This window comes from Notolepis coatsorum (assembly GCF_963971535.1).
Source record: "Notolepis coatsorum genome assembly, chromosome: 3".
NCBI lineage: Eukaryota > Metazoa > Chordata > Actinopteri > Aulopiformes > Paralepididae > Notolepis > Notolepis coatsorum.
In genome coordinates, this window is record NC_140167.1 from 163422500 (window position 1) to 163441016 (window position 18517).

The following is an 18517-nucleotide window of genomic DNA, read 5'->3' on the forward strand; positions in this document are numbered from 1 at the left end:
ATGCGCGTTTATTGATGGAGCAAACTCTGAGAGATTGTTCACAGAGGCGCTGCCGAACCAAGATATAATATGATGTGTATAATATAATGTGTGTAGAGGCATATGATACAATCCATTTTGTTGTTGGTATTAGGTAGCCTATGAATTACATATAATAGCAGCCAGCCTACATTATGCAACAGTAACTTGCGCATATATAACACACAGCCCTGCAAAGCCTGCATACAGTAAACTAACTTGATCATTAATCTAGCTGTTGTATCTTTACGCTTATGAAAACATTAAATAATATGTATAGGCTATAGGCCACCTATATTCTCAAATGGCTTAATGGCTATCCGAGTCCTCGATATCCTCGCGGACGGACCAGTATTTATATGATCATATCATATTCATATCATAGTTTACTCTATCAGCCTACCAGCATGTAATACGTTCTTTGTTAGAACTCAACTTGTTATTATTTTGCGCATAGATTGCAGAAATACGGGAACGCTTTGACATTGTAAAACTAAATAAGTGAAATTCTGTAATATCACCCACACGATATATGCTCTGTGTCCAGAGCATGTATGCTTTTCATTCATAAGACACATTTATTGCAAGGGTTTTGTATACACATACACTCAACAAATAACCTCTGTCTGTTCTAATTGCAATGCGTTTTTATATCGTGGGTGTTCATATGACTTGTATTCTGCTTACAGCTTCGGGGTTCCACTTATTACGTTTAACAATGGCAAAGCCTTTTAAATATAATCAAAACGTTCCCGTATTTCTGCAATATATGCGCAAAATAATAACGAGTTGAGTTACGCAGAGCACAGTCAGTGCTTATTTCCGCGTTGTGAAAATATTCTACCACCGGCGCCACCTACGCATGGTCCGACCTGTGCTTAAATATACGCACAAAGTCAAGCACAAGTTCAAATAGATAAATCCCACACTTTGCTTAGGAATGGTCGTACGCACGGCTTAAGCACATATCTGTGCGTACGACAGGTTGATACATGAGGGCCCTGGACTCTGTAAATCATTCTGTCTTTAGATGTATCACTAATGACAGTTATGGTTCCATCATTGTGTCCTGTATGATAAGGTTGGTCCTCTCTGGCAGAGAGACAGTTATGGTTCCATCATTGTGTCCTGTATGATAAGGTTGGTCCTCTCTGGCAGAGAGACAGTTATGGTTCCATCATTGTGTCCTGTGTGATACGGTTGGTCCTCTCTGGCAGAGAGACAGTTATGGTTCCATCATTGTGTCCTGTATGGTAAGGTTCTTGTGTGGTTCTCTCTCGCAGAGAGACGTGATTGTTTCTGTATGAAGCCATTATTGGTAAACCTCCATCTTACATCACAAAACTGTTGGAATGGAATCTTGGAACCTATTCTACATGTTCAAATGACTGGCTGGTTAAAAATAGCATATAAGGCCAGTTATTGTGTCGAAACACAGAACAGGAAACTCACTTGATAAGCCCACGCTATTCCATCAGGAGCCTGTCTATGTCTACAGCTCTATGTTCCCACTGCCCTATGTTCCCACAGCCCTATATTACCACAGCACTATGTTCCTACAGCCCTATGTTCCCACAGCCCTATGTTCTTACAGCCCTATGTTCCTACAGCCCTATGTTCCCACAGCCCAATGTTCCTACAGCCCTATGTTCCTACAGCCCTATGTTCCTACAGCCCTATGTTCCCACAACCCGATGTTCCTACAGCCCTATGTTCCTACAGCCCTATGTTACTACAGCCCTATGTTCTCACAGCCCTATGTTCCTACAGCCCTATGTTCATACAGCCCTATGTTCCTACAGCCCTATGTTCCCACTGCCCTAAGCCCTATGTTCTCACAGCCCTATGTTCCTACAGCCCTATATTCCTACAGCCCTATGTTCTCACAGCCCTATGTTCTCACAGCCCTATGTTCTCACAGCCCTATGTTCTCACAGCCCTATGTTCTTACAGCCCTATGTTCTCACAGCCCTATGTTCCTACAGCCCTATGTTCTTACAGCCCTATGTTCTCACAGCCCTATGTTCCTACAGCCCTATGTTCTCACAGCCCTATGTTCTCACAGCCCTATGTCCCTACAGCCCTATGTTCCTACAGCCCTATGTTCTCACAGCCCTATGTTCTCACAGCCCTATGTTCTCACAGCCCGATGTTCCTACAGCCCTATGTTCTCACAGCCCTATGTTCTCACTAGAGATGTTCCGATACCATTTTTTCCTTTCCGATCCGATTCCGATACCTAAGCTTTGGGTATCGGCCGATACCGATACTTATCCGATACCAGTGCATACATTAAAAAAAAAAAAAAAAAAAAAAAAAAGTATATAAATTATATATATATATTAGAGCTGGGCCGTTAACGGCGTTAACGTGCTGCGTTATCGCGAGACTAGTATCGCGCGATAATATAATTGACGCCGTTAATCTTTTTCTCAACGTTGGGTCTGTATTGTCCTTAAATACTTGCCGTAGTTCCCAGCTGTGGTACCAGGAAGTGATTGCACTACCGGAGCTGTAGTCAGAATAATGTGTTAAACTAAAGTAGTGGTCCGGTAATCATTGTTATACAGGTGAGGTTAAGAAGTCCTCAGGATATAACACAATTCGGCGATGAGGACGTCTGAATCTGCGCAATGCAAGAAAAAAGAAGTCCGTTGCAAGCTTTGTTTACATTATTAATGTTAGCGAGTTAGCATGTTAGCTCACGTTGATACGGGCGGCACTGGGAAACATCTACAAGAGGAGGAAATCCACTTTACACACTAAAGGAAGGATCGACTGGACTATCGTGAGTGTTTACAACAGAAATGGCTTGGGTTATTGGAAATATTGGACCGTTTGATGACAATGTAGCCCCTTTCGTGACTGTGATGCACGGAGTGAATCCACAGTCACTTGCTCCTCAATAGGAAACTAACCTAGATTTACCATGAAGGACTGGTTCTGGCTGAACCGTTCGTTATACAAGAATCACAGAGACGTTTCAAAGGTGCTCACAGTTGCACAAGGGTTTCGGACAGAGATACGGGATGGTTTGAAAGCTCTGCGTTGCTAATAAACATTTTAAATCATTTTTATAAACTACTCAAAACGGCATTATTTCCGCCGTTGGGTGATCACAGCGCATGCGCACCATCCCTTATCTCTGTCCGAAATCCTCGTGCAACTGTGAGTACCTTTGTAATTTCTCTGTGATTCTTGTATAACGAACGGTTCGGCCAGAACCAGTCCTTCATGGTAAATCTAGGTTGGTTTCCTATTGAGGAGCAAGTGACTGTGGATTCACACAGTCATGAAAGGGGCTAATGACAATGTGGAGCAAATAAATGAAAATGGGGGACCCTGATGTAAACAAGACAAACGTCTTTCTCTGGTCTGCATCCGCTTAACAATTGTATGTATTGAGCCGTACTGTATTGTACCCATTCTGCAATCTGTTAAATAACGTTTTCATTCATTCATTCATTCATTCATTCATTCATTCATTCATTCATTCATTCATTCATTCATTCATTCATTCATTCATTCATGGAACTGTTACACTGAGCTTGCACTGAATTTGTTGAGAAACCTGCTTCTGCAGCAGTCTGTGTGTGAGCAACCAGTCAGCAGCATTGTGAATTTAGAGATTCACTAAAAGACACATTGAGAGACAGGTTTGTCTGTGGATTAAGAAATGAAGGTTCACAGAAGAAACTACTGACAGAGAGTGATTTGACACTGGAGAGAGCTGTCAATATCAGTGTAACAATGTTAATGGCATCAAAGGAAGGGCACAGAAAATTACGATAAATCTGGTTTTAAAAGAAACACTGGAAATTACAAAAAGAAGAGATATTGTGAGGTTTTGCCCGCTGCTCACTACCTTTTCTCTGTCTTCTTTAAGCCTACTGTTAGGAATTCCCTACTCACTCTCTCTAGCCCCCACCCTCTCGTTCCTTACCCTTAGTGGCCACACCTGTTTGATATTCTATTATCTCTCGCACCTGTGATGGCAGGCTAATTAGTCCCCCTGTGGGCTTTAAATACCAGGGCGCTTCCCCTCGTTTTGGCGTGGGGTCGTGTTGTATTCATGCTGAGTCATATTCTCTAACATCTAGACTCTTTCGGGAGATCCTCTGGTCTACCAATGCTGTAAGATGGATCTCTCCAGCCTTGAGATGTTTGCTCCAGCCTTCGTCTGCTGTCGCCGTAGCCTGTGGAGGAGACTGTTCTGCGCTCCCTGTAACTTCCACGGGAGGCACCCCAGCGCTCCACTGCAGACCCCAGCGCAGCTGTTCGTCCTGACGCACATCTAGACCAACGCGCATCTCCCGGACCCTCGGGCTTGGCACGCTCTCCAGTCACCAGCGCGCAACGCGCATCTTCAAGGGCTTTGGCCACCTGTCGCCGTTTGCCTGGAGGGAGACATTGTACTGCGCTCTCTAATTCTCTACGGGAGGTATTCCAGTGTTCCACTCCAGACCAGCGCGCCAGATGCGCTCAAGCCTTCGCCACCTGCCGCCGTTTGCCTGGAGGGAGACACTGTACTGCGCTCTCTAATCCTCTACGGGAGGTATTCCAGTGTTCCACTTCAGACCTTCGAGCTTGGCACGCTCCTCCGTACCAGCGCACAGACGCGCATCTTCCAGACCTTCGAGCTTGGCACGCTCCTCCGTACCAGCGCACTGACGCGCATCTTCCAGACCTTCGAGCTTGGCACGCTCCTCCGTACCAGCGCACAGACGCGCATCTTCCAGACCTTCGAGCTTGGCACGCTCCTCCGTACCAGCGCACAGACGCGCATCTTCCAGACCTTCGAGCTTGGCACGCTCTCCAGACCTCAGCGCGCCGACGCGCATCTTCCAGACCTTCGTGCTTGGCACACTCCTCCTCGCAGACGCACCCCGATGCGTCTCTCTGTTCCGACGCGCACACCAAGGTGTGGCGCGCCACTCTGTTCCTCGGCTCCGACAGCGGCTACCCGGTGGACGACACCCTCGCCACCGCCACTGTTCCAGCTCTCTGTTCCGACGCGCACACCAAGGTGTGGCGCGCACTCTGTTCCTCGGCTCCGACAGCGGCTACCCGGTGGACGACACCCTCGCCACCGCCACTGTTCCAGCTCTCTGTTCCGACGCGCACACCAAGGTGTGGCGCGCACTCTGTTCCTCGGCTCCGACAGCGGCTACCCGGTGGACGACACCCTCGCCACCGCCACTGTTCCAGCATTCTGTTCCTCGGCTCCGACAGCGGCTACCCGGTGGACGACACCCTCGCCACCGCCACTGTTCCAGCACTCTGTCCCGCGGCTCGGACAGCCAGCCACCCGGTGGCGATGCCCTCGCCCCCCTGCTGTCCCTGTACCTTTACGCATACGCCTGGGTGAGTTTTGATTGTGATGTCACTCACTCAGCGTAGTGCCCTTGCCCCCGTTCCCGCTGCTGTCCCTGTACCTTTACGCATACGCCTGGGTGAGTTTTGATTGTGATGTCACTCACTCAGCGTAGTGCCCTTGCCCCCGTTCCCGCTGCTGTCCCTGTACCTTTACGCATACGCCTGGGTGAGTTTTGATTGTGATGTCACTCACTCAGCGTAGTGCCCTTGCCCCCGTTCCCGCTGCTGTCCCTGTACCTTTACGCATACGCCTGGGTGAGTTTTGATTGTGATGTCACTCACTCAGCGTAATGCCTCTTGCCCCCGTTCCCGCTGCTGTCCCTGTACCTTTACGCATACGCCTGGGTGAGTTTTGATTGTGATGTCACTCACTCAGCGTAATGCCCCTTGCCCTCGTCCCGCTGCTGTTCCTGCACCATTACGCATACGCCTGGGTGAGTTTTGATTGTGATGTCACTCACCCAGCGTATTGCCTCCTTTAGTTCTCACTTAGTTATTAGTTTGGACATTTCATCTCCCACTCTGTTTTGTTTCTCTCGTGGATATTATTTTGGACATTTCATCTCCCACTGTGTGTTTGTTCACACGAAGATAGTATTTACTTTGTTACTTTGTTATTTGGACTGTTCTGCATCTGCTCTGTTTGTTCCCTTTGAATATTAACCCTCTCCTCTGTTCTGCAGAGCGGCCCAGATGTTTTCCCACCAGTCCCCAGTTCCTCCCTGTCCCCAGCCCGCCTCCGCGGTTCTCTGTCCCCAGTTCCTCCCTGTTCCCCAGCCCGCCTCCGCGGGCCTCAGTCCCCTCTGTCCCTAGTTCTCCCCTTCTAGTTCCACCTAGTCCCTAGTCCTCTATCCCTAGTTCTCCTAGTCCCTAGTCCTCTTTCCCTAGTTCTCCTAGTCTCTAGTTCCTCTGTTCCCTAGGCGTTCCCTTAACCTTCCCTTAGGCGTTCCCTTACCTTCCCATAGTGTTCCCTTTTCCTGCCCGCCTCTTAAAGGCACTTTACCTTCCCCTCTTGTGTTATTCCAGTGTTTTGTGTTTTCTCCCTTAAAGGGACAGTGCCCTTTTTCCCTGTTCTAAATAAATATCTGTTTCTTGGCAAACCATCATACCTGTCTTGTGTTGTGCGATTGGGGTCGGTTACAAACCATAACAGTACGACCCCACCAAGTCGACGACCCCAGCCAGCACAGACGGTGTATGTTGAGTTTGCCTTTTTTTTTCTTGTTCCCTCTAGCTCCCCTGTTAGCCCTCTAGCTCCCCTGTTAGCTTGTTAGTCTCCCCTCTAGCTCCCCTGTTAGCCCTGTTAGCTTCCCTGTTTGCCCAGTTTAGCTTCCCTGTTAGTCCTGTTTAGCTCCCTTGTTAGCCTGTTACTCCCCTGTTTAGCTTGTTAGTCTCCCCGGTTAGCTCCCCTGTTTGCTTCCAGTTTTGCCCTGTTTGACCCCCCTGTAGCTAGCCATGCCCTGGCGGCTAACCCAGTTTCCCTCTGCATGGCCCCGGTCTGCTAGCTTGGCCCCGGCTGTTAGCACAGTCTCTATGTTAATGCAGCCTTGCAGCTGGCATAGGCCCTGTAGCTAGCCAGGCCCAAGCAGCTAACCCGGTCCCTCTGCATGGCCTCCACTTTTTTGTGTAGTTTATCCCACTGCTAGGACTGCCCTTTCAGCTAGCAAGGTCAGTTTTTCTCACACAGCTAGGACTGTCCTTCCAGCTAGCTTGTGCTCTCATGCTGGTCCAGCCCTGTCTGCCAGCCTAGCTCCGGCAGCTAGCGCAGCCTCTATGTTGATGTAGCAGTACAGCTAGCATAGGCCCTGTAGCTATCAGTGCCCTGGCAGCTACCCTTTCCCTCTGCTAGCCTGGCTCCGGCAGCTTGCGCAGCCTCTATGTTGATGTAGCAGTACAGCTAGCATAGGCCCTGTAGCTATCAGTGCCCTGGCAGCTAACCTTCCCTCTGCTAGCCCTTTCCCGGTGCTTCCATGGTTACCCCTTAGCTACCCTGCTTGCCCCTCAGTTCCTCTAGACCAGTTGCTCTAGACCAGTTCTCTAGACCCAGTTCCTCTAGACCAGTTCCTCTAGACCAGTTCTCTAGACCAGTTCCCTAAACCAGTTCTCTAGACCGGTTCTCTTGCCCAGTTCGCTAGACTAGTTCTCTAGACCCAGTTCCTCTAGACCAGTTGCCCCTCTGCTACCCTAGTTACCCCTCGGCGACCCTGTTTCTTTTGCTAGCCCCACTCTTGTGGTGGCTTCCCCTGCTGGCTTGGCCAGTACCTCTTGTTTTGCCCCCTGCCACTCTGTCTGTATTTGTTTTGGGTCGCCGGGTGGCTCCCGTTGAGGGGGGGGTACTGTGAGGTTTTGCCCGCTGCTCACTACCTTTTCTCTGTCTTCTTTAAGCCTACTGTTAGGAATTCCCTACTCACTCTCTCTAGCCCCCACCCTCTCGTTCCTTACCCTTAGTGGCCACACCTGTTTGATATTCTATTATCTCTCGCACCTGTGATGGCAGGCTAATTAGTCCCCCTGTGGGCTTTAAATACCAGGGCGCTTCCCCTCGTTTTGGCGTGGGGTCGTGTTGTATTCATGCTGAGTCATATTCTCTAACATCTAGACTCTTTCGGGAGATCCTCTGGTCTACCAATGCTGTAAGATGGATCTCTCCAGCCTTGAGATGTTTGCTCCAGCCTTCGTCTGCTGTCGCCGTAGCCTGTGGAGGAGACTGTTCTGCGCTCCCTGTAACTTCCACGGGAGGCACCCCAGCGCTCCACTGCAGACCCCAGCGCAGCTGTTCGTCCTGACGCACATCTAGACCAACGCGCATCTCCCGGACCCTCGGGCTTGGCACGCTCTCCAGTCACCAGCGCGCAACGCGCATCTTCAAGGGCTTTGGCCACCTGTCGCCGTTTGCCTGGAGGGAGACATTGTACTGCGCTCTCTAATTCTCTACGGGAGGTATTCCAGTGTTCCACTCCAGACCAGCGCGCCAGATGCGCTCAAGCCTTCGCCACCTGCCGCCGTTTGCCTGGAGGGAGACACTGTACTGCGCTCTCTAATCCTCTACGGGAGGTATTCCAGTGTTCCACTTCAGACCTTCGAGCTTGGCACGCTCCTCCGTACCAGCGCACAGACGCGCATCTTCCAGACCTTCGAGCTTGGCACGCTCCTCCGTACCAGCGCACTGACGCGCATCTTCCAGACCTTCGAGCTTGGCACGCTCCTCCGTACCAGCGCACAGACGCGCATCTTCCAGACCTTCGAGCTTGGCACGCTCCTCCGTACCAGCGCACAGACGCGCATCTTCCAGACCTTCGAGCTTGGCACGCTCTCCAGACCTCAGCGCGCCGACGCGCATCTTCCAGACCTTCGTGCTTGGCACACTCCTCCTCGCAGACGCACCCCGATGCGTCTCTCTGTTCCGACGCGCACACCAAGGTGTGGCGCGCCACTCTGTTCCTCGGCTCCGACAGCGGCTACCCGGTGGACGACACCCTCGCCACCGCCACTGTTCCAGCTCTCTGTTCCGACGCGCACACCAAGGTGTGGCGCGCACTCTGTTCCTCGGCTCCGACAGCGGCTACCCGGTGGACGACACCCTCGCCACCGCCACTGTTCCAGCTCTCTGTTCCGACGCGCACACCAAGGTGTGGCGCGCACTCTGTTCCTCGGCTCCGACAGCGGCTACCCGGTGGACGACACCCTCGCCACCGCCACTGTTCCAGCATTCTGTTCCTCGGCTCCGACAGCGGCTACCCGGTGGACGACACCCTCGCCACCGCCACTGTTCCAGCACTCTGTCCCGCGGCTCGGACAGCCAGCCACCCGGTGGCGATGCCCTCGCCCCCCTGCTGTCCCTGTACCTTTACGCATACGCCTGGGTGAGTTTTGATTGTGATGTCACTCACTCAGCGTAGTGCCCTTGCCCCCGTTCCCGCTGCTGTCCCTGTACCTTTACGCATACGCCTGGGTGAGTTTTGATTGTGATGTCACTCACTCAGCGTAGTGCCCTTGCCCCCGTTCCCGCTGCTGTCCCTGTACCTTTACGCATACGCCTGGGTGAGTTTTGATTGTGATGTCACTCACTCAGCGTAGTGCCCTTGCCCCCGTTCCCGCTGCTGTCCCTGTACCTTTACGCATACGCCTGGGTGAGTTTTGATTGTGATGTCACTCACTCAGCGTAATGCCTCTTGCCCCCGTTCCCGCTGCTGTCCCTGTACCTTTACGCATACGCCTGGGTGAGTTTTGATTGTGATGTCACTCACTCAGCGTAATGCCCCTTGCCCTCGTCCCGCTGCTGTTCCTGCACCATTACGCATACGCCTGGGTGAGTTTTGATTGTGATGTCACTCACCCAGCGTATTGCCTCCTTTAGTTCTCACTTAGTTATTAGTTTGGACATTTCATCTCCCACTCTGTTTTGTTTCTCTCGTGGATATTATTTTGGACATTTCATCTCCCACTGTGTGTTTGTTCACACGAAGATAGTATTTACTTTGTTACTTTGTTATTTGGACTGTTCTGCATCTGCTCTGTTTGTTCCCTTTGAATATTAACCCTCTCCTCTGTTCTGCAGAGCGGCCCAGATGTTTTCCCACCAGTCCCCAGTTCCTCCCTGTCCCCAGCCCGCCTCCGCGGTTCTCTGTCCCCAGTTCCTCCCTGTTCCCCAGCCCGCCTCCGCGGGCCTCAGTCCCCTCTGTCCCTAGTTCTCCCCTTCTAGTTCCACCTAGTCCCTAGTCCTCTATCCCTAGTTCTCCTAGTCCCTAGTCCTCTTTCCCTAGTTCTCCTAGTCTCTAGTTCCTCTGTTCCCTAGGCGTTCCCTTAACCTTCCCTTAGGCGTTCCCTTACCTTCCCATAGTGTTCCCTTTTCCTGCCCGCCTCTTAAAGGCACTTTACCTTCCCCTCTTGTGTTATTCCAGTGTTTTGTGTTTTCTCCCTTAAAGGGACAGTGCCCTTTTTCCCTGTTCTAAATAAATATCTGTTTCTTGGCAAACCATCATACCTGTCTTGTGTTGTGCGATTGGGGTCGGTTACAAACCATAACAGATATGTTCATGCTGTTGAACAAGGAGATAGAACAGCTAGTGACTCCTCAGATGAAGAGGAGAGGATAAATCTCCTCCTCTGGTCATTATTTGGGTAGAACACACCTATTTTGAACACCTTCGGCAGATTCTTTTTTTTTTAGCCATTTTAATCTAGATTAATCTAGATTAATTCCAGGATTGCAGGTAGATTAATCTAGATTAAAAAAATTAATCTATGCCCAGCTCTAATATATATATATATATATATATATATATATATATATATATATATATATATATATATATATATATATATATATATATATATATATATATATATATATATTTTTTTTACAGATACTGTTTTATATATACTGTTTTTTTGTAATAACTAGAAAGTAATGGTATTTATTCAACAGGTGATTGTATAGATTTGTATTAGTATCATTAATCAATGAGTATGGGGCTGCAGCACTGCAGATATACCCTACTCCAATGATCCACTCACTTTGCACTCGCTACCCAGTGGCTCTGCAGATATACCCTACTCAGTCTACAAGGCTCCGTTGGAGAGGATCTGTTGTGATTTTTGCACAATAAATATTCAACATTCTCTTTTGAGACTCCGCCTCAGACTCTTATCATTTGGCACTAAAAGCTAAACATTGTCGCCGATATGGCTGTCCGCCGCAACATGTCATTAATTGTGTACGCGAGGTGGTTCAGTGACGACGCTAACGTGAGCTAGGTTAGCTAGCATGGAGCTACCGGCAGATGGGAAGACCATAGAAGACTGTAACGTTACTGGTGACATTGTGATTTAACTTGGAATACTCCTTTGCCAACTTGCTGTACTTTGCTTGCAGGTCTGCAGCCATTATTGCTGGATTATGAATAGCCCCAACTTTAGCCAAGGTAACGTCAAAGCTAGCTTTCGGTTAGCTGTTCAATGCTAATAACACCAGCCACCAAGCGAACCCATCAGAGCTCCCTGTCAACAGCGCTCTGTCGGGACGATGGTATTTTAAGAAAGTATCTGTTCTGCTGTTAAAATGACAAATGGCAATTGACACTTTAATTCACGGTCGATTAAGCACACGTTTGTTTTATAATGCTCACTCAGCGAGTAGGGTATATCTACAGAGCCCAACGTCCGCAGTGTTGTTGATAAATTACGTCATATGGTATCGGAGCGCAACATTAGAGGGTACTCGCCGATACCGATACCAGCATTTTAGGCAGTATCGGCGGCATTTCCGATACTGGTATCGGTATCGGAACAACTCTAGTTCTCACAGCCCTATGTTCCTACAGCCCTATGTTCCTACAGCCCTATGTTCCTACAGCCCTATGTTCTCACATCCCTATGTTGTCTGAGCTGTACATCAGTGCTGGAGGAGGTTGTCTGAGCTGAAGACCAAAACAACAGAGCATCAGCATAATATACCGTTCGAAACTTGAATTTGCCGCCTTTCAAACGCCACTTCACTCGACCAATTCCGTGCCTCGCTTCTCGAGTTACATAACGATATGTCAGGTGAGCGTCTTTTTACAGGCCGCGTGTCAGATGACCACGTCTGACTGTATAAGCTTGATAACTGACCAATCACAGCTGATGGTGAAAATTATTGGTCAGCCAACCAACGATACCCCACGTGGGGGGGGGGGTGCGAATAGAGGAAGTAGGTGAAAGTTGATGAGCGAAAATGTGTTGTGATTGAATCTTTATAACGCACGGAGGTGAATAGCCATTTTGGATTTGCTAGCTTTTTTTTTGCTACACGGTTTACTAAAACCTTTCTCAAGCAATACTTTTTTAACATATTTTTATCAAATGTGGACCTGTACTACATAAGACTTCAGGCTATGGAACCGCAGTGTTTTACAGCTCATACCTCTATACTGGAACTTAAAAACAGGAATCTGGCAACCACTAAAGAGAAATGTGAGTACCGTAATTCCTCTAATAGTAACCCCGGCTTGTATTTGTTTCAACTGTAGCGGATACCAGGCTTGTATTAGGAGGAGGCATGTATAAGAGAGAGGCCTATATTTCTAATTTTCACACAGATCATAATGAATAAATCAACATTTTGTGTCAGTTTGAACCCAGTAAAATGTACTGGGTTCATTTATTGAAACCAAGTACTGTATGAAATACGGTAGTAAACAGTGCAATTACAGGTGGTCAAAAAAGGTAAAATAAAGTAAAATAGTGCAATCACAATACTGGTATAATAATAATAATAACTTTGTTTTATACAATTCTGAGGTAGGCTTACTCTCTTGGTAAACATTAACACCATACCATTATATGGTATTTACTGCACAGCCAGGCCAGCATATAACAACAATAACAAAATATATTGCCTATGGTAAATCCGTTGAGGGAAATACCGTAATTCCTCTAATATACATGAAACCCTATTACTATTAGAGGAATTACGCACAAGTTCAAGTTCAACTCAAGTTCAAACCTCTGTTACTCTATTTCATTAGCACTAAAAGTGATTATCCTTTTTTGCCTTAGTAACTTCATAATGTTACCTTTCACATGCATGTGCTATAAGTATAAAGTATAAAGCTATAAAGGTTAATGAACAGTAACATTAGCTAGTTGGTGAGTCAGATTCACTGATGGGATACGCAGGGGCGACTGGCTAAACTGACCCCCTCCACAGAGCTCCACAAAATATTGCTACATTTGTTAGCTTACGTGTAGTTAGCTAATAAGGCACTGGTATCATAGAATAGAAATACTTTAATCATCCCGAGGGAAATTTGACACTACAAATCGGGATGCTTAAAGTATTTCTATTCTATTCTATGATACCAGTGCCTTATTAGCTAACTACACGTAAGCTAACAAAATTAGCGATCTTTTTGTGAGACTAAACTTTGTTCTTGGTGTTGCTGTTGGTTTTGTTTCATCAATAAATGACGCAGAATACACTGTGAAGGTATCTTCATAGCTAGCTTCAATGCGTGTGTGTGTCGTGTTGAAGTTGACATCACGGCGCCCTCGCTATGACGACCAGCTACACTGACGGCGGGTACTACCTGCAGTGGAAAACAAACGAAGTACCAGGTACCAAAAGCGAGTAGAGTAGAGTAGAGTCGAGTAGGTACTACTGTATGCAATGGAAAAGAGGCAATTGAGAGTAGAAGGATATAATGAATACGCTAATTGGCAAAGAGCAGCCGTTGATATTTACCAGGAATTCCACGTTGGCAGCTTATAGTATTTCAAGACATGTCAATCCCTGTTCCCTACTCAAGTTCAAGTTCAAGTTCAAGTTCTTTAATAGTTGTCATACAGAAGTACAGAATACTTTCATACAAAATGCTTCTTACTGTTACGCTCCAGAGACTGTGCTAGACAAGATAGTATCACATAACATAATAACATAGTATAGCATGAATTTAGAAGAAGAAAATGAGGTCACAGTGTTCGGTATAGACATATGTACAATGTTCTGAGTTACCATATAATATACAATACACAATACTATGCAGTGTACTAATGTACAGTACTATCTAGTGCAAAGCAGAAATGGGATGAGGTACAATTTTAGGTACAATTTACAGTAAGGTGTACGAGTTGTAGTGCAATCCTTCATCCATAAATATAAAGTGTGGGGAGTGGGTGCTACAGTGTGTTTGTTTAAAGTGGGTGTGTGCTATAAAGTGTGTGGAGTGGGTGCTACAGTGTGTTTGTTTAAAGTGAGTGTGTGCGTGTGGATGTGTGTGCTATGTGCGTTTGGTGGTTGTTGTTGTGTAGTGTTCATTCATTGTTCGTTTAGCAGCCTGATGGCCTGGGGATAGAAGCTACTTCTGAGTCTTTCTGTGCTCGCCTTGAGACTCCGGTATCGCTTGCCTGACCGCAGCAGTTCAAAGAGGCAGTTGTTCGGGTGACTGGAGTCTTTAATGATTCTCTTAGCCTTGCCCTTGCAACGCTTGTAGTAAATGTTCTGGAGGGTGGGGAGCCCCCCTCCAATTGTGCGTTCGGCTGAACGTGTCACTCTTTGTAGTCTGCTTCGGTCTTTTGCAGTGCTATTCCCAAACCAGGAGGTGATGTTGCCGGTCAAGATGCTCTCTATTGTACATGAGTAGAAGTTCTTAAGGATCTTCTGGCTGACTTGGAACTTCCTTAGGCGCCTGAGGAAGTAGAGGCGTTGTCGTGCCTTCTTCACCACACTGTTAATGTGTGTGGTCCATGTCAAGTCCTCGGATATGTAGGCTCCGAGGTACTTGAAGCTGTTGACTCTCTCAACCGGTGCCCCGTCGATGCTGAGGGGGCTGTAGTCCTTGACCCCCGACCTCCTGAAGTCCACAATCATCTCCTTTGTTTTGCTGACGTTCAGGGAGAGGCTGTTTTCCTGGCACCATCCCGCCAGGACCTTGACCTCTTCCAGGTAGGCCCTCTCGTCGTTGGCAGAGATCAGGCCCACCACCACTGTGTCGTCAGCAAATTTGACGATTGTATTGCTACTCCGCTGAGCCACACAGTCGTGTGTGTACAGGGAGTAGAGGAGGGGACTCAGAACACAGCCCTGGGGGGCCCCTATGTTGAGGGTGATGGATGAGGAGGTGCAGTTGCCTGCTCTCACCACCTGGGGTCTGCCAGTCAGGAAGTCCAAGACCCACTGGCAGAGGTCATAGCCCAAGCCCAGGTCCCTGAGCTTGGCTATGAGTATGGAGGGGACTATGGTATTGAATGCCGAGCTGTAGTCGATGAATAGCATTCTCACATAGTTCCCCTGCCTCTTGTCCAGGTGTGATGCTGCTGTGTGCAGCACATGGGATATGGCGTCCTCCGTGGACCTGTTGGGGCGGTATGCAAATTGCAGGGGGTCCATGTTGATGGGGAGGGAGGAGCAGATGTAGCCCTTTACTAGCTTCTCAAAGCACTTCATGGCTATGGAGGTGAGAGCTACAGGGCGGTAGTCGTTGAGGCAAGCAGGCTTGGATTTTTTGGGTACAGGGATAATAGTGGACTTCTTCAGGCAGGTGGGGATGACAGCCTGTTCTAAGGACAGGTTAAATATGTCAGTGAATACTGGGGCCAGTTGGTCGGCACAGACTTTTAGGACGCGGCCGGGGATGCCGTCCGGACCTGCTGCCTTCCTGATATTCACTTTTTTAAAGGTCCGCCTCACCTCATGCTCTGTTACCCTGAACACTGCGCCTCCATCAGCAGCCGACCCCCCCCCCCCCATTGCCGAGGCTTGTGAGCTGGTGTTGTTATTACCAGCATCAAACCTCGCATAGAAGGTATTGAGGTCGTTTGCTAAGGAGATGTCACTGTTCAGTTTGAGGGAGGCGCCTTTGTAGTCTGTCATCGTTTTGAGCCCCTGCCACATAGCTCTAGAGTCAGCTTGTTCAAACTGGAGTTCAATTTTATCCCTGTAGCGCCGTTTGGCCTCTGACACTGTCCTCCTTACGTTGTGTCGCGCCACCTTGTGGTCATTCATGTTGCCTGCCACTAGGCCGTCATTGTATGCTTTGGTGCGCTCTCTCAGAGCTTCACGGACGGATTTGTCTACCCAGGGTTTTTGATTTGGGTAAACTTTCATTTTGGTAGTGGGGATTGTTTCTTTCACCCTAGTACAAACATAGTCCAGCACTGTCTCCGTGTAGGCATTAATGTTATCTGTGTCGCGGAACACAATCCAGTCTGTGTGGTGAAACACTGACCGGATCGTCTCTTCTGACGTCAGATCCCATTTCTGCACCTCTCGCGAGACTACGGGAGTACTTTTAATTCTCTGTTTGTACTTTGGTGAAAGAAAAATTGACGCGTGATCTGATTTACCAAAGCCACTATCAGAATGAGCCTTGTAGCCACCTTTAAATTGCGTGTAACAGTGATCTAGGATGTTACCGCCTCTGGTGTTGCAAGTCACATGCTGATAGAAGTCAGGCAATACCTTTCTCAGATTGGCGCTATTGAAATCTCCCAGTACTAAAATGGCGGCGTTAACGTTAGCCACTTGTATTCTATTTACCTCGTCGTGTAGTCTGGAGAGCGCAACCTTGTTGCTGGCTTGCGGTGGAATATACACTCCGATCAGGACGATCGCCGTTAACTCCCTCGGGAGGAAGAAAGGACGACACTTGATGGTTATATATTCCAGTTCTGGGGAGCAGTGGTTGGATAATTCCTTCACGTTCGTTGGATCACTCCAATTTTTGTTAAACATGAAGGCAATACCTCCTCCACGTTGTTTACCGGACTCTGATGACCGATCCTTGCGATGGATAAAGAAGTGATCCGCTGGTTGAATTGCGTGATCTGGAACCTCCGGTGTGAGCCATGTTTCGGTGAAGCAAAGGACATTGCAGTCCCTAACGTCTCTTTGATATTGAATCCTTGCTCGGATGTCATCCAGTTTATTGTCTATTGATTGTACATTGGCTAGCAATATACTGGGCAGTGGTGTACGGTGGCGTCTGGATCTCAGCCTGTTACGGATCCCAGCCCTCTTTCCTCGTCGTCTTTTCCTGGGCTCTGGGAACAAAGGGTCTGGTCCTAATCTCCGGAGAATTTCTTCAGGCCATTGATGCGGTTCGGAAAGCTGATCCAGCGAGTAATCCAGTTGGTAAGTTTCCCGTAATCCAATGTCTATGAGTGACTGACGGTCATATACATTAAATGCACCAACAGTTGGTACGCACAAAACTCTAAAAACTATAAATATTAACAAAAGTAAACACAGTCTCGACGGAGCGAACAGAGAGGCAGCCGGTCGGAGCGGCGCCATCACTCAGCTTTCTGTGTAGCTGAAACTAAAGATCAGACTCAAGTTACCACCTATTGGACCACGAGAGGTTCAGTGGCATCACACATGCAACTCAGATGTCAGGACAGAGAAGCTCTCCCTCTCCAGGGCAAGAATGTGAAAAGAAAGTTCTGCACAAATAACTGTAATCTGTATAGTAAAAGGTAATCCGCTCCCAGTCTGTGGAATGCTCTCCCTGATCACCTGAGACCACAGACCGTGGATGCTTTAAAAAGGGCCTCAAAACACATCTTTTTAATAGAGCCTTTTGTTGATTTTTAGTTTTTTATTTAGCTCCACACATTTTATGTTATTTTACTCTTTTACTAGTTTTAGCCCTTCTTATGTTTGTTCTTTTACTCTTTTACTAGTATAGCCCTTCACATTTCATCTTCTTTTTACTCTTTTACTAGTTTTAGCCCTCTTATTTATGTTATTTACTCTTTTACTAGTTTTAGCCCTTCACATTTCATGTTCTTTTTACTCTTTTACTAGTTTTAGTCCTACTTGTATGTTCTCTTACATTTTCTTTTACTCTCTTACTCCGTTTTATGTTCTTCTACACTGTATCACCTGTTCCACAAATATAAAGCGCTCCTACTATTTAATATATTATTATTATAATTATTATTAAGAGGAGTTAACGATCAGAAAAACACGTCTGAGTGGAGGGGACATTAAAAAATTCTTGGAGGACCATGCTGATGTAAACGTAATGTGACGGAGATCTACGTCAGCTGACCTGGCGAAGCCCACTCCCCGCTGGCCCCGTTGGAGTCCCTCAACACGCGGGTGGAGATGACCTGGCCAAACGGCTTCAGCATGTCTCCAGCTCCTGCTCGTCCATCGACAGCGGCAGGTTGGAGATGTACAGTTGGTGGGGTCTTGTTCTTGTTGCTGCGGAGAGAGAGAGAGACCAGACGGGAGGCGTCAGGGCAGGCAGTAACTCACGGTACTTAGTAACGCACATAGAGAGATGAGAGAGATAGAGAGAGAGAGAGGAGGGAGAGAGGGGAGAGAGAGGAGGAGAGAGAGGAGAGAGAGGAGGAGGAGAGAGAGAGAGAGAGAGAGAGGAGAGAGAGAGAGAGAGAGGAGAGAGAGAGAGGGAGAGAGAGGAGGGGAGGGGTGAGGGAGGGGGTGAGGGAGGGGAGAGAGAGAGAGAGAGAGAGAGAGAGAGAGAGAGAGAGAGAGAGAGAGAGGGAGAGAGAGGGGAGGGGTGAGGGGTGAGGGAGGGGGAGAGGAGGAGAGAGAGAGAGATGTGTGATGGAAGGCTATTTGTTTCCACTACAGCTGACATCTGGACACTAACGAACAGAGATAAACAGGTTGTAC

The 18517-nt window shown here is 48.0% G+C and overlaps 1 protein-coding gene across 1 annotated transcript in view; it reads right to left on the bottom strand.

The window, feature by feature from the left end:
• The window catches only part of rbms1b (RNA binding motif, single stranded interacting protein 1b), a 179402-nt gene that overhangs the window by 36228 nt on the left and 124657 nt on the right, over positions 1–18517 (bottom strand). The window contains 4 exon segments of the mRNA XM_084311557.1: positions 17928–17952; positions 17955–18011; positions 18014–18058; positions 18061–18082. Coding sequence (XP_084167683.1) covers positions 17928–17952; positions 17955–18011; positions 18014–18058; positions 18061–18082 — 149 coding nt within the window.